This window comes from Enhydra lutris, unplaced genomic scaffold (assembly GCF_002288905.1).
Source record: "Enhydra lutris kenyoni isolate GAN:26980312 unplaced genomic scaffold, ASM228890v2 scaffoldscaffold9, whole genome shotgun sequence".
NCBI lineage: Eukaryota > Metazoa > Chordata > Mammalia > Carnivora > Mustelidae > Enhydra > Enhydra lutris.
In genome coordinates, this window is record NW_019154093.1 from 3,704,898 (window position 1) to 3,721,361 (window position 16,464).

Genomic DNA, 16,464 nt, shown 5'->3' on the forward strand with positions numbered 1-16,464 from the left:
TGAGGCACGCAGAGGCACTCAGAGGCTAATCAGTTTGCCCAGTGTCTCACAGCTACCAGACCAAAGAGCTGGGATTTAAATCCAGGCAGTCTGATTCTAGATGCCACACCTTTAACCATATGCTATAAAGGCTTCTCACCAAGACATTTTTAGCTACAAAGGAACGGCAATTAGACTAACCACTAACTTCTCAACAGTCACAATGGAAGGCAAAACAGAGTAGAATAGTATTTTCAAATGTGCTTAAAGCAAATAACTATCAACTGGGGACCCATACACGTATTTTTTGAGAATGAGGATCAGACAAAGATATCCTAGTGAAAACCAAGAGAATTATTGTTATTCTTAATAATTTTATTTTTCTCAAGAAGGAAAATGGTTTTTTAAATTAATTAATCTATTTGAGTGAGAAAGAGAGAGCGCAGAGGTGTGGGGGGCAGAGGGAGAGGGACAAGCAGACTCCCCACTGAGCAGGGAAACCGACAGTGGGCTTGATCCCAGCAAACCCGGCGACCTCAGGGACCCCGGGGATCATGACCTGAGCCAAAGGCAGACACTTAATTGACTGAGCCACCCAGGTGCCCCACAAGAAACAAAATGTTAAAGGATGAACTTGAGGCAGAAAAAAGGAAATAATACCTGAGAGAAAAGCCGAGATACAAGGAGGAATTTTGAGCAAAGAAAATAACAAACAGGTTGTTACATCTATATGAACATTGATCATATGAAATTTTAACAGTGTGTAATTGGGGGATTAAAAATAAGATAGGACCAATTTACTGGATAATAGCACATATATTGGGAAGGTGCATTTAAAGCAATTAAATGTAATTAACTGGACTTAATTAAAGCATCCCAGGGTACTTATATCATTTCAGAGGCAGGTAATAGTAGTAACTACCTTTCAACTTTGACAAATTAGGTATTGGTTTTAAAATTTCCAAAATTGCCACCAAAAGAACGTAAACAGGGCATAGAAAATTCCAAACTACTAGAGGGATAAAAAAGGAATACGGAAAAATAATCAGGGCTCCTGGGTGGCTCAGTCAGTTAAGCATCTGCCTTAAGCTCAGGTCATGATCCCAGAGTCCTGAGATGGAGTCCTGCATCCAGCTCCCTGCTCGGCAGGGAATCTGCTTCTCCCTCTGCCCTTCATCCCATTTGTTCTCTCAGATAAATAAAAATCTTTAAAAAAAAAAAAAAAGAAAGAAAAAAGAATCAATCTAAAAGGAGGCAATAAAAGGGGAAAAGGTATAGAAAAGGCAGGATATATATGCAAAGCTCAAAATAAGACAGTAGGAATAGATTCAAATAAATGAGTAGCTACAACAAATGAAAATGGACCAATCCTTGAGATAAATACAAAAAAATCAGGCCTTTAAAAAAAAGAAAACCTGGGGTGCCTGGATGGCTCAGTGGGTTAAGCCTCTGCCTTCAACTCAGGTCATGATCTCAGAGTCCTGAGATCTAGTCCTGCACCTGGCTCCCTGCTCAGCGGGGGGCCTGCTTCCCCCTCTCTTTCTACCTGTCTCTCTGCCTACTTGTGATCTCTGTCTGTCAAATAAATAAATAAAGTCTTTAAAAATTTTTTTAAAAACCTAATTAAAGGATATTTATAAGACCCACTTCTAAAATACAAAAATGCAGGGTGCCTGGATGGCTCAGTGGGTTAAAGCCTCTGCCTTCGGCTCTGGTCATGATCCCAGGGTCCTGGGATGGAGCCCTGCATCGGGCTCTCTGCTCAGCAGGGAGCCTGCTTCCTCCTCTCTCTGTCTGCCTCTCTGCCTACTTATGATCTCTGTCTGTCAAATAAATAAAAATCTTAAAAAAAACCCAAAAATGCAAAAAAGAGTATAAGAAGAAAATAGAATAATATGTGAACAGACAAATACCAAGCAAAATAAAGCTTCATAGCCATATTACTATCTGACAAAACAGACTTCAAGGAAAAAAATAACTAGGGGCAAAGACCTCACTAAATAAAGATAAGCAGTTTCACCAGGAAGCTATCACATCTCTAAATGATAAGCATCTAGTAACATAATCTCAAGAAACATAAAGCAAAAAGTGACAAAACTGCAAGAAAAAAAAATCCACCATTATAGCAAGAAATGTTAATATACTTCCCTGTTGATGAATCTGGCTGACAAAATAGTAAAGATTAAAAAGATTTGATAAAAACTATTTTATTTATTTATTTGACAGAGAAAGAGAACAAGAGAGCACAAGCGGGGGAGGGGCAGAGGGAGAGGGAGAAGCAGGCTCCCCACTGAGCAGGAAGCCCAACCTGGGGCTTCATCCCAGGACCCTGGGATCATGACCTGAGCCCAAGGCAGAGGCATAACTGACTGAGCCAACCAAATGCCCCTGATAGAAACAATTTAAAAACTTCTTCGTGTACATATATAGGACGTGTACATATATAGAAGACTTTTCCTAACAAATAAAAAATACATATTCTTCTCAAGGATACATGTGATAGATAAAATTAACCGCAGTCTGGACCATAAAGCAGATCTCAACAAATTTCAAAAGACTGGTACTTTTTGCACCAGCACTGCCCAATAGAAGTATAAACATGAGCTGTGTGCATACTTCGAAGTTTTCTGGTAGCCACATGAAGAAAAAAGTAAAAAGAAACAAGTTAAATTAATTTTAAGGGCACTTGGGTGGCTCAGTCGGTAGAGCGTCCAACTGTTGACTTTAGCTCAGGTCATGATCTCAGGGTGCTGAGATCAAGCCCTTTGTCGGGCTCCACCCTGGGTGCGGAGCCTGCTTAAGATTCTCTCTCTCGGGACACCTGGGTGGCTCAGTTGATTAAGCTGCTGCCTTCGGCTTGGCATGATCCCGGGGTCCTGGGATCGAGACCTGCACGAGGCTCCTTGCTCAGCAGGGAACCTGCTTCTCTCTCTGCCTCTGCCTGCTGCTCTACCTGCTTGTGTTCTCCCTCTCTCTCTCTCTCTGACAAATAAGTAAATAAATAAAATCTTAAAAAAAAAAAAAGATTCTGTCTCTCCCTCTTCCTCTACCCGTCCCCCACTCAAAAAATTAATTCTATATTGTATTTAACTCAACATATGCAAAATACTACAATTTCAATATGTAATCAAATCAAGAATTTATTAGATTTTTACATTTGTTGGTACTAAGCCTTTGAATTCAATTCAATTCAATTCAATTCAGTTTTGGTCACCCAAATTTCAAATGCTCAATAGAGACAAGGGGATGGCGGCTGCCATTTCAGACAACTCAGATAAAAACTGCATTCTCGGGGCGCCTGGGTGGCTCAGTGGGTTAAGGCCTCTGCCTTCAGCTCAGGTCATGATCTCAGGGTCCTGGGATCGAGCCCCACATTGGGCTCTCTGCTCGCTGGGGAGTCTGTTTCCTCCTCTCTCTCTCTTTCTCTCTCTCTCTGCCTACTTGTGATCTCTGTCAAATAAATAAATAAAATATTTTTTAAAAAATTGCCTTCTCACACCACACTCTGATCAAGCTAGAAAGCAATAGCAAAGAGAAAGAGAGGAAGAAAAGAAAGAAGCCCAGAGGAATGGGAACTAAAAAAAAAAAAAAAAATCTTACTCTGAACAATAATACGTAAGTCAAAGACAAATTATAATAAATATTATGAAATAATAGTAATTGAATGATAATAAAACTATGCATTAAAGTCTCTGCGTGAAGCTAAGGTGATAATTACAGGTTCCCTTATAGCTTCTAATGACTTTAAGAGAAAGGAAGAAGAAAGAAAATTAATAAACTCAGCATAATTCTTAAGATTTTATAAAATAAGAAAATAAATTGAAAGGAAGATGACACTAAAGACAAACATACAATGGAAAAGATCAACAAAACCAAAAATCAGTTATTTGAGAAGATGCAAAACACAGACAATTCTCTGACAAAATTAAGGAAAAGAGGGATGACACAACTAGACCATATCCAGAATGATTAATCATGAATGCACCAATATTAAAAAGATAAGATGTTATCGTGAAATACTTTATGCCAGGGGCATCTGGGTCGCTCAGTCTTTAAGCACCTGCCTTCAGCTCAGGTCATGATCCCAGGCTCCTGGGATTGAGCCCCGCATCGGGCTCCCTGCTCCACAGAAAGCCTGCTTCTCCCTCTCCCACTCCCCCTGCTTGTGTTCCCTCTCTCGCTGTGTCTCTCTCTGTCAAATAAATAAATAAAATCTTAAAAAAAAAAAACACTTTATGCCAACTTGCCAATAAACTTGAAAACTCAGATTAAATGGATATATTTTTAGAAAAATATAACTTGCCAAAATTGACTCAAAGAAAAAAACTGAATAAACCTATAACCATAGAATGAATTTAATCAGTAAGGCGACATCTTTCCTAAAGAAGACACCAGTCCAGCCTCTTTGTTACCAGTGACTCTACCAAAATGTTCAAAGAACAAAATAATTCCAATCTTATACAAATTCTTACAGCAAGCAGAAAAGGAGAAGACACTCTGCAATTCATTCTATGAGGCAAAAACCTGGACACCAAAACCTTAGAAGGCAAATGAGAATAAATAATTTCAGGCCAATTAACACATCAATAGAAATACAAAAATCCCAAACCAAATATTATGAAAATGAATTCAAAAAATATAAAAGAGAAACATGATCAAGTTGGGTTTATTCCAGAAATGCAAGACTGAGTTAACATGAAAAAAAAAACCCCAACTCATTAAATTTACTACAATAATAAAGAATAAAAATCATATTCTCTAAAAAATGCAGAAATCATATTTGATCAAACATACTGTCCATTCAGAATAATGAACAAACCAGCAATAAAAGGAAGCTTCCTTAACTTGATAAAGAGCATATATATAAAAATAGAGCAAACAGGGGTGTCTGGGTGGCTCAGTTAGTTAAGGATCTAACTTTGGCTCAGGTCATGATCTCCGGTTCTGGGATTGAGCCCCACGTCAAGCTCAACATTCAGTGAGAAGTCAGCTTCTCCTTCTCCCTCTGCCCCCTTTCCCACTTATGCACAGGCCCACTCTTTCTGTCAAATAAATAAATAAAAATCTTAAAAACAAAACAGAGTGAACATATTCTGATGAAGATGACTGCGTTCCCTGTAAGGTCCAGAACAACACAAGGCTCTCCGTTATCATTTCTATTGACATTATACTGAAAGTCTTACCTAGCGTAGTAAGGAAAGAGGGCAGAGAATATGCAAAAATTGGAAAGGAAAGAAAAAAGCTGCCATTATTTGCAGATGACATGATTGTCTACATAGAAAACAGAATTTTAATAGGTAAATTATATGAATTAATAAAAGAATCTAGCAAGATTTCTTTAAAATTAATTGCATTTTTATACACCAGCAACAGTAATTTTTAAAAGTTACTATTTTATGATAGCATTAAAAGACATAAAGTAGTATAATCAAACATGATGTGGTTTTGGCTTGAAAGACCACGTGACCACCTATAAAATAGTCAGGCTGAAAACTATGAATCCAAACCTAATCAAAGTTCAGATTCAAACACCAGTTCACAGGAAATACAGAAGACAGAGAAACAGGTGTCATTAAATGACGGGGATGCAGTAAGCTACAGGACAAACTAATTTCTTCAAAAATAGATTGCAAGAGGGGTGTCTGGGTGACTCAGTTAAGCCTTTGGGTCAGGTCATGATCTCAGGGTGCTGGGATTAAGCCTCACTCAGGCTTCCTGCTCAGCGGGGAGTCTGCTTGTCCCTCCCCTTCTGCCTCTCCCCCCCGACTCATGCTCTCTCTCTCTCTCTCTCTAATAAATAAAATCTTTTAAAAAAACAGATTATAGGAAAAACAAGATATGGGGAGAAAACCTAAAGGCTAAAAGAGACTTATAGGCATATTAACCAATTACAATGTGTGTATTTTATTTAGATCTTGACTTTCAAAAGACAAAGCATAAAAATAATCATCTTTATAAGACTATTGAAGATTAGGATACTGAATGACTATTAGGTGATATTATTGGAACTATTATCAACTTTCAGACAAAATAACAGATGGCTGATAGAGTTGGGTGATGAATACTAGAAATTTCACACCAGGACCCAGTATTTTAGGGTTGCTGGTTATATGGTCTCCACTGCAACCCCTCGACTCTGCCTTTGGGGTATTAAATTAGTCATAGATAATATGTAAACAAATAGTTGTGTCTGTGTTCCAGTTAATTTACAAAACCAGGTGAGGTGGCCAAGCCCTTCTTACAATTCAATCTATTTTTGCAGATATTTGAAGTTTTCCATAACAAGTTATGTAGAAATATAGTATTTAGGAATAAATCTGAAGAAGATATACAATATTTTTGATGGAGAAAATACAAAACTTTATTGAAAGACAATAAAGATGATCAAAATAAATAAAGGAATATACCATGTTCATGGATTGACATATTATACAATACTTCACACCTTTACACTACTGTAAAGATGCTGTAAAGATGTTAGTCCTCCTCAAAATGATTTATAGATTCGGTATCTTTCTGGTCAAAATCCCAACAGGTTTTTGTGTATGTGGAAATTGACAAGCTGATCTAATACTTATATGAAAGAGCAAAGGAATGTAAGAGCAAAGATCCTCTTGAAAACAACAAAGATGGGAGACTTGTCTTGCCAGACATCAAGAATTATTAACAAGATACTATAATTAATATTCTATAATATTAGCAAAGGGAAAAATTTTTGAAAAAGAGTACAGGGAGACCAAAAACCAATCCCACATATACTGAAACATGATTTGTGACAGATCTGGCACTGCCTATAAGTAGGGAAGGACAGGATTTTCAGTAAACGGTGTTGGAACAACTGGGTATCCATATAAAAAACATATAGTCCATATCATTAACAAAAATTAATTCTAGGTACATTATAGACCTTAGTGTGAAAGACAAAACAATACAACGTACAAGAACATCTTCATAACCTTGAGATAGGGAAGGAATTTCTTTAAAAGATCTTTATTTATTTTTATTTTATTTTTAAATAATCTCTACACCCAACATGTGGCTCAAACTCACAATCCCGAGACTAAGAGTCACATGCTCCACTGACTCAGCCAACTAGGTGCCTTAAAGATTTCTTAAAACACATAATGAAAAAAAAAAAACAAACCACATAATGTAAGTGAAATAATGGATAAATTAGGATACATTAACATTAGCAATTTCCCCAGCAATTCTACCTCTTTTCAATTCCACTTTGATTCAACTGCCACTTCTGAGCAAAAGGACTGAAAGCGCAGACTTGAACAGATCTTTGTACACCAATGTTTATAGCAGCATTATTCCCAATGGCAATGAGGTAGAGACCACCCAAATGTCCATGGACAGATAAACAAAATGTACTATATGCATACAATGGAATATTATTTGGCCTTAAAAAGGAATAGAATTCTGATACATGCTACGACATGAACCCTGAAGACACTATGCTAAGTGAAATAAATAGTCACAAATGGAGGCATATTCCAGTTGTATGAGGTACCAAAACAGTGAAGTTCATAGAGACAGAAAAATGAATAGTGATTATCAGGGACTGAGGGAAGAAGGGAATGGGGAGTTACTGTTTAATGGATACAGGATTTAGGTTTGGGAAGATGAAAAAATACTGGATAGTGGTGTTGGCAGCATAACTGTGAAGGTACTTAATGCCTCTGAACTGTACACTTAAACAAGGTTAAAATGGTAAGTTGTATGTTATGTATATTTTACTACAATGAAAAAATTTTTAAATAATTAATTTCTGCTCATCCACAGACACTATAAGGCAAGCAAAATATGAGCCACACTTTGGGAGAATATATTTGCAAAACATATATCTGACAAAGGAATAGTATCTAAAATATATAAAGAACTCCTACAGGGGCATCTGGGTGCCTCAACTGGTTAAGCATCTACCTTCGGTTCAGGTCATGATCCCAGAATCCTGGGATTGAGCCCCATGTTGGTCTCCCTGTTCAGCAGGAAAGTCTGCTTCTCCTTGTCCCTCTGCCCCTCCCTCCCTCCACACTCATGCTATCTCTCTCTTACTTACTCTCTCTCAAATAAATACATTTTTTTTTTTAAAGAACTCCCACAGATAAATAAGGAAAAGTTAAACAAACAAAATAAAATTTTTGGGAAAAGAGTTAACAGAAATAGCCAAAATGTATGCAAAGATTCTCCTTAGTAATAGGGAAATGAAAATCAAAGTAGGGGTGCCTAGGTGGCTCAGTCAATTAAGTATCTGCCTTTGGCCCAGGTCATGATCTTGGGGTCTTGGCACCAAGCCCTGTGTTGGGCTCCCCGCTCAGCAGGGAGTCTGCTTTTCCCTCTCCCTCTGCCCCTCCCTGCCAGCTGTTGCCTGTGTCAGTACATGTGGGGTCTCTCTCTCTGTGTCAAATAAATAAATAAAATCTTAAAAAAAAAAAAAAAGACAAGATAAATGAAAACAACACTGAAACCCTGTAACATATTATTCCCACTTTGGCATAAACTTCAAGTGTTGGTGCAGATGAAGAGCTACTTTACACACTGCTTGTGGAAGTATCTACTTTAAAAAAACGTTTGGTGGGGCGCCCGGGTGGCTCAGTCAGTTAAGCATCTGCCTTCAGCTCAAGTCATGATCCTAGGGTCCTGGGATCGAGCCCCACGTCAGGCTCTCTGCTCATTGGGGAGCCTGTTTCTCCCTCACCCTGCTCTTACATTCTATCTCTCTCTCCTTCTCAAATAAATTTAAAAAAAACTTTAATTAAAATTTAAAAATTGTTTAAGTAAAGCTGAAGGTGTGTAAACCCTATAATCTAGCAATTCCAGTCCCAGGAACATTCCATGGAGACACTGTTGCTCATATGTACCCAGAAACATTACAAAATTGCTCATCATAGCATCACTAGATGTAATAGCAAAAAAATGCAAACAACCCAAATGTCCATATGGAGTCAATAAATAAACTGTGGCATATTCATGCGATGGGACACTTGCTGCCAACACTTAGGATCTGTATAATCTTGGGAAAATTACTTGATCTCTCTGTGCCTTAGTTTTTATCAGTGAAATGGGCATAATGCCAGTATCTACCTCATAGTGTTGATGCAAGGACCATCATTATTCAAGGTTCTTAGAACAGCACTTGGAACACAGAACGTTCTCTCTGTAAACACTGATGTTAAGCTTCCTTGGCTCATGCCCTGACACCTGACCACACTGCAGTCTCTCCCCTTGCATTCAAGCAATTTTGTCCTTGCTGATCTCTCCCACCTCAATCCTCCCCCTCCAGACCCCATCCCGCCTCCTGTTCCACTCCTGTAACACTCCAAGCTGCCTCCTGCCCCTGGTCCTCTGCTCTCCTCCTGATGTGTCTTTCCTACCTTCTCCGCCTGCTGAACACCTACTTCCTTTGCCCAGACCCAACTCCGACAGCCCCCATCTCTGCCCTACCTTACCTTAACCCCTCCTACCCACCCCTACCCCAGGTAGACTCAATTGCCCTCTGGGTAATCTAAGGTCTGCTGGGCCTCATTCATACCTCTGGTTACTTGTTTACCTCCTCCCACTGGACCATGAGTTCCCTGTAGGGGTCCCCCTACTTGTTGAACAAATTACAATAAAGTCCCATAAAAATCCAAACCCCTTAGCCAGGCCTTTGGCAGCCTAGCTCAGAGCACAGACTCTGGAAGCCTCCGCCTGGATTCAAATACTGGCCCCAGGGGCGCCTGGGTGGCTCAGTCAGTTAAGTGTCTGATTCTTGATTTCGGCTCAGGTCACGACCTCACGGTGGTGAAATAGAGCCCTGTGTCAAGTTCTGTGCTCAGCACAGAGTCGGCTTGAGATTCTCTCCCCCCTTCCTCCATCCCTCCTGCCCCACCCCCCACTCGCATGGTCTCTAAATAAATAAATAAAATCTTTAACAACAACAACAAAAATACCAGCTCTACTGTTTAATTGCTGTGTGACCTTGACTGAGTCACTTAACTTCTCTGAATCCCAAATGGGAGTACTGAGTATTAACACCAACTTTTAATATTGTTGTGAGGGTTGATTATGAGATGATGACCTTATGTGAAGCTGCTGGTATACAGTAAACGCTCAATAAAAAGTGCTGTTCTTAGGCTACCCATCTGCTAGAAGGACATGCTCTTCTCCCACAGCTTCTGACACTTCCCAGCAGCAGACAGAGGGCCCCCAGATGGGGCCAAAGGAGCTCCATGCCTCCCCGGTTGTGGTGAGCAGAGCAGGGGGCTGGGGCCGAGCTGCCCTCCCCTCACCACCTGCTGCTCCACCCTCAAAGTAGCACCAGACCTCACTGGCCACGGCGGAGCTCCGGACAGAGAAGAAAATGCCATTTCCTCCGCTGTGTCATCCAAAGGTCTGTATCTCACACCAGAAGAACACAACACAACCAACCTCTCATACTGGACGGCCATTTCATAGAGGAGGCAACTACGGTTCAGGGTAGAGACATCTCTCATCCAAAGCTACCCTGCAGTAAGAAGCAGAGACTAACTTTGAACCCACTGGTCTGCCCCTGGCACAAGCCAGGCTGCCTCCAGGAGAAGGTGCTATCGCCCTGAAAGGGGGCCAGACAGGCTGGACCCTATGCCCACGCCCCACTCAGCACCGGCCTCGACCACCTGTCTGTCCCTGTTGCAGCCCTGGCTCAGTTCTTCTCCTGCAGCTGGCACCCGCTGCCATAGCAACGGGTGGTTTCAGAAGCTGCACTGGCTGCTGAGTCAAGGATGGGCCCTGGAGGAGGGAGCAGCTGTGGGCTCCTTCAGTCAAGGCAGGTGGACACCTGGAGCCACCGCCGCACTCCCACAAGCCCCTCAAAGCGCTGCAGGCCCCCAAGTCCCAGTGCCGGCCCAAATAAATCATCAGAAATGAGGAGAAACCAGAGGCACAGCAAGGTTCTCTGCAGCAATACTTAGAGCAGCACACAACCGTACATGTCAATAACAGGTAACACTTTTGAGTGTTTATCTTGTACAAGGCACTGTGCTAAACGCCAAGCATGTGTCATCTCATTTGCTCCTCACCACCCCGCTGTCGGTAAGTGCTCCCCCCCATACCCCTCCAGTTTGCAGGTTAGGAAATGATGCTCAGAAAGGTGAAGCCGCCTGCCCAGGTCATTCAGATAGAGGCAAAGCCAGGACGGAATGCCAGGCTGGCCACCTCCAGTATTCGTACGCTCAACTACACGACGGTGGTCGGAAATGAGAAAAGGAAGTCCCAGCCCATCCTCTGGTCCCGGCAGCGCCCGTGGCCGTGACAAATATGTCTGCAGCCCACTGTGAGCCAGGGCTCCGGAAAGGCACAGATTCGGCAGAACAATGTGTACCAACTTGGAAAGATCTCTAAATGCTATAATGCTTGAGAAATAAACAAAGTACAGATCCCAGAACGATGAAGCATAGAATGGGCTTATTTAAATATGGGTGCCGCAGAGGTGTAGATGTTCACAACCAGGGGGCTGGAGGGATTCCAAGCGCGAACACCGATTATCTCCAGACAAAGGCAGTGGGGTCTGGAAGAATTTAAAGGGACTTCCTCTTTCTGTGTTCACAAATCAACGGTGAAAAAAAATTTTTTTAAGTAAACTCTATGCCCAACATGGGGCTTGAACTCACGACCCCAAGATCAAGAGCCACGTGCCCCGGGCACCTGGGCCGTTCAGTGAGTTAAGCGTCTGACTGTCTGACCCTTGATTTTTGGCTCAGGTCATGATCTCAGGGTCATAGGATCGAAATCTATGTCAGAATCTGCACTGCTTAGGATTCTCTCTTTCCTCCTCCCTCAGTCCCTCTCCCCGACGCTCACATGCTCTCTCTATATATACACCAACTGAGCCAGTCAAAAAAGCCAAGTCATACATTTGACACACACAGTCCTAATCTAGGTGAAGAAAAGATATGTATGTACAGGAAAGAGATGAGAGGAAAGACATACCAAAAAGTTGGCATTTGGAGTTTTTAAAATTTCTAATTTTCTTTTTTTTTTTTTTAAAGATTTTATTTATTTATTTGACAGAGAGAGATCATAAGCAGACAGAGAGGCAGGTAGAGAGAGAGGAGGAAGCAGGCTCCCCGCTGAGCAGAGAGCCTGATGCGGGGCTCGATCCCAGGACCCTGGGATCACGACCTGAGCCGAAGGCAGCGGCTTAACCCACTGAGCCACCCAGGCGCCCCTAAAATTTCTAATTTTCTATCATAAACACATACTAGTATCTTTTATTAAAAATTGTTTTTGAGGGGCACCTGGGTGGCTCAGTGGGTTAAGCCGCTGCCTTCGGCTCGGGTCATGATCTCAGGGCCCTGGGATCGAGCCCCGCATCGGGCTCTCTGCTCAGCAGGGAGCCTGCTTCCTCCTCTCTCTCTACCTGCCTCTCTGCCTGCTTGTGATCTCTCTCTGTCAAATAAATAAATAAAATCTTTAAAAAAAAAATAAAAATAAAAATAAAAATTGTTTTTGAGGGGCACCTGGGTGGCTCAGTAGTTAGGTGTCTGCCTTTGGCTCAGGTCATGATCCCAGAGTCCTGGGATCAAGCCCCCCCACTGGGGTCTCTGCTCAGAGGGAAGCCTGCTTCTCCCTCTCCCACTCCCCTTGCTTGTGTTCCCTCTCTTGCTGTCTCTCTCTCTCTCTGTCAAACAAATAAATAAAATCTTTAAAAATAATTGTTTTTAGTGATGTTTACAAAAGCAATGTAATAGCATTCTCATGCAATTGTAATACCAAATTGTGGTACATCACAGAGCAACTCACTTGTTCCCATCCCCGTTCTACAAATTTGCTCTTTGGCCTTGAACTAGTCTTCTCACCTCTCTGGGCCTCAGTGTCCACATCAGTAAAATGCGTATATATCAATAGCCTCTACCTCGTCAGGTTGTTAGGAAGATAAAGCGCTTAGTATAGTACCCAGCACACGGTAAGCAGGCTAGATCCTCTCACTAGCGTGATGCCAACAGGGAAGGGGCACAGGCAGACAGTGAGGTGTGCTTTCAGGACGGTCTGTCAGCATTTATGCACCGGTTCTGTCATTTACCAGATGTGTGATCTTGGGCCAGTCACCTTACCTCTCTGAGCTTCATGTGAATATTCAATCAAAACTGCCTAGCACAGAATACATATTCGAGGAATGTGGTAAAAATTCCACTTTGTGAGAAGGCTCCACCTTCTGCCTTGGATATAAACATGTGAGCTACTGGGGTGCCGGGGTGGCACAGTCCATTAAGCATCTGACTTGGATGGGGCGCCTGGGTGGTTCAGTGGGTTAAGCCTCTGCCTTCGGCTCAGGTCATGATCCCAGGGTCCTGGGATCGAGCCCCGCATCGGGCTCTCTGCTCGGCAGGGAGCCTGCTTCCACCTCTCTCTCTGTCTGCCTGCCTCTCTGCCTACTTGTGATCTCTGCCTGTCAAATAAATAAATAAATAAATAGCATCTGAGTTGGCTCCCACTCAGGTCATGATCTTAGAGTTGTGAGCTCGAACCCCACATCAGGCTCTGTAGCGCAGTCTATCTGGGATTCTTTCTCTCCCTCTCCCTCTGCCCCTACCCTTGCTCGTGATCATGCACTCTCTCTCTGTCTCCCTAAAATAAACAAATAAAATAAAATCTTTTATTTATTTATTTTATTTTATTTTTAAAAGATTTTTATTTATTTATTTATTTGACAGAGATCACAAGTAGGCAGAGAGGCAGGCAGAGAAAGAGGAGGAAGTAGGCTCCCCACTGAGCAGAGAGCCTGATGCGGGGCTCGAGGCAGAGGCTTTAACCCACTGAGCCATCCAGGCGCCCCTAAAATAAAATCTTTTAAAACAACATGTTAACTATTATTAATAAAATAACAATTTAATTAAAGGACAATGGAGAGAGAAGTAATAAATACAGGGAATATGGCTGGGCATTGACTCTCACTGTGTGAGCTTGGGGGAGTATGTTAACGTCCCTGAGCCTCAGTTTTCCCATCTGGAAACATGGGGATAACGTGCTATTGTTAACTCTAAAGGAAACACAAATTTAACATAAATGAAGTAATTTACTTTGCTCCTAAGGCGGTGCTAGGCACATTACTTTACACCATCATCTCACTTAATCCTTAAAACAACCCCCATTCAATTGGAATGAGTTATCCCCTTTTTACAGATGAGGAACTTAGTTTAAAAAAATATTCCAGAGTCACTCAGCTAGGAAGTGGACAGAGGCAAGGTCTGAACCCAGAACTCACCAACTCCAAAAGATAATGAACCCTCATAAGATATCAGCAAATGAAGTTCATTTTCTCGTTCCTGACATGGTGGGCCTCAGTTTACTCAGCATAAAATGGGTGTGAAGAACAATGCCCACTCAAATGCTCTCTAGCGTACCTCTATTAAACTCCACTGGCAAGCATGGCGTTAAGACTGGCCAAGTCCTCCCTAGCCCAACTTCTCAGACTCCACTTACCGGTCTGGGGAAGCTTTCTGGGTGGGATTTGTCTGGCTGGTCCTCGCTGAAGTCATCCGCACTCCTGTCTGCGCCCTGCTGCTGGGCGCTGGACACTGGGCCTCTCCTCGACTTCTTAGCATACTTGGAACTTCTCTGTCCCATGGATGGGCCCGAGTGAGCCCTGCTGGTTGTAGGCTCCAAGGAGCTGGAGGGGCTGTCAGTGGGAGCAGGGGGTCCTTCTCCCAGCCTCCCCCTGGACTCTGGCTGAGCCTTGACCTCTAGCTCCTCCTGAATGTGTGAGACAGCAGGGCCATCATCACAGCCAGCCCCGACTAGGTGCTCAGCTTCTCGCCACACTGTGGAGGCCTTTCCAGATGCTCCAAGGCCTAGTGCAGAGCTAGGATCCCAGACAGCTGGCCTGAGGGATTCCCCTCCATCAGGTGGTAGGACCCCTACAGGGTCAGAGGGGCTGCCTGGCTGGACCCCGTTCTCTGCAGCAGGCAAATATTCAAACTTCGCAGTCCCTGAGACACATCCCACACAAGTTCCACCTGGATCTCCTGACCCAGGCCCAGTGTCGTTGGGAGAGAGAGGACCACAAAGGTCTCCCAAGGACCCCATGTCAGCCCCTGGTGGGGGGTCTCCCTCACACGGGGGATTGTCCCCACCAGGGCTCTGACCAGACCACAAGAAGCCTCCTGCCCCCTCCCCACCCTCTGAGCAGGTCTCATACTTCCTGCAGTTCTTTCTTGCCCCCATAGGGGCTGGGCCTGGGGAGGATGGTAGCCTCCTTTTGGGAGGCCGCTCTTTACTGAGGGTAGGGCCCCTTTCATCACTCCAACCTCCTCCCGCCTCTCCTGGCCCGGGGCAGCTCCTCCTCCTCCCCACCCCTCCCAGCCTCTCCCTGCCAACCAAAGCTCTCTCTGGAAAACCCAAACACACGGGACAAGGGTTCCTGGGCCAACTTTCAGCGAAGATGTCATGCAGAGAAACCTGGAGCCTCCTGAAGGCCGGAGCCTTCCCCTGAGCAGACATTCTGGGTGGCTGGGAGAGGAGCTGGGGGCCAGGCACCAACTCCTGACTCAGTCCCTTGCCTTGTAGCTCCAGGGCCATCGAGTGGGCCTCAGCCTCCAGGCCCGCCCCAGGAGCACCTCCAGCCTGGGAGCGGGTACCTCGATGGGTCTCTTCCCTCAGGACCCTCTTCCTGCTGCCAGGCCAAACTCGGACCCCAGAGCTTGCCCCTGGCCAGTGTGGTGTCAAGCCTGACCCGGAGCTGGCTTCCACATCGTCCTGGAAAAGTGCAGCCATGCAGTGGGGGCTGAGGGCAGGATCCTCTGAGCTGGAACCCTCTGGGGACCCCTCCTGAGACATGTCTGTCCGCCTACAGGGGCCAAAAGCAGAACGCAACCCCCGTGAGGAGACAGAAGGGAGACTGCGTCACATTGGTTTCTGGCTGCCAGCCCATTCAGGCCAGGGGCACCTGGGAGGCAGCCTCCCTGCCAGGGGCTGGACGGAGGCTCTGCCCCTCCTGAGGCCCAGAGACCACAGGGAGACAACAGCCAGTCACATAAGCCTCCCCACACTGTAAGTCCCAGGGGAGCAGGGGAGGCCTGCCACCAAACAAGGTTGAGCTACAGTGACCCTTAGGTCTTCTAATCTCCGAGAGGTCCCACTTTTGCTTAAATGGGATGTAACTGTAACAGGTGCTGTTTCTTAAGCAACTACTATGTGCGTTATTTCATTTCATGCCGGCAGCCACAGGGTAGGAAACTGAGATACAGGGACTTTAGCGACTCACCAAAGGACACGCAGGAGAGGAAGAGGGGATTCTCTCCCCCACCCAAAGCCCAGCTCCTAACCACTGGGCGGGGAGCAGGTAGTGACTGGAGCTAATCCCCCTCACGCCGATCCTGCTCCGACGGATACCCCCGCCAGGTTCCCAGGCCTGATGGGGACAGTCCCCTACTGCCCAAGCCGTCCAGGAGCTCTCACCTGGGCTCCCCGAGCTCCCCGCACCGAACCACCCGCAGGCTGGGAGGGAGCTGGGGTCACGTG

At 44.2% G+C, this 16,464-nt stretch overlaps 1 protein-coding gene across 1 annotated transcript in view; it reads right to left on the reverse strand.

Moving 5' to 3' along the window:
• Positions 1 to 15,780, reverse strand: part of LOC111143701 (SPOC domain containing 1) — a 28,861-nt gene extending 13,081 nt beyond the window's left edge. Inside the window, exon 1 of the mRNA XM_022497525.1 lies at positions 14,428 to 15,780. Coding sequence (XP_022353233.1) covers positions 14,428 to 15,780 — 1,353 coding nt within the window. The remainder of the gene's footprint in view (positions 1 to 14,427) is intronic.
• Positions 15,781 to 16,464: the final 684 nt, after the last annotated feature.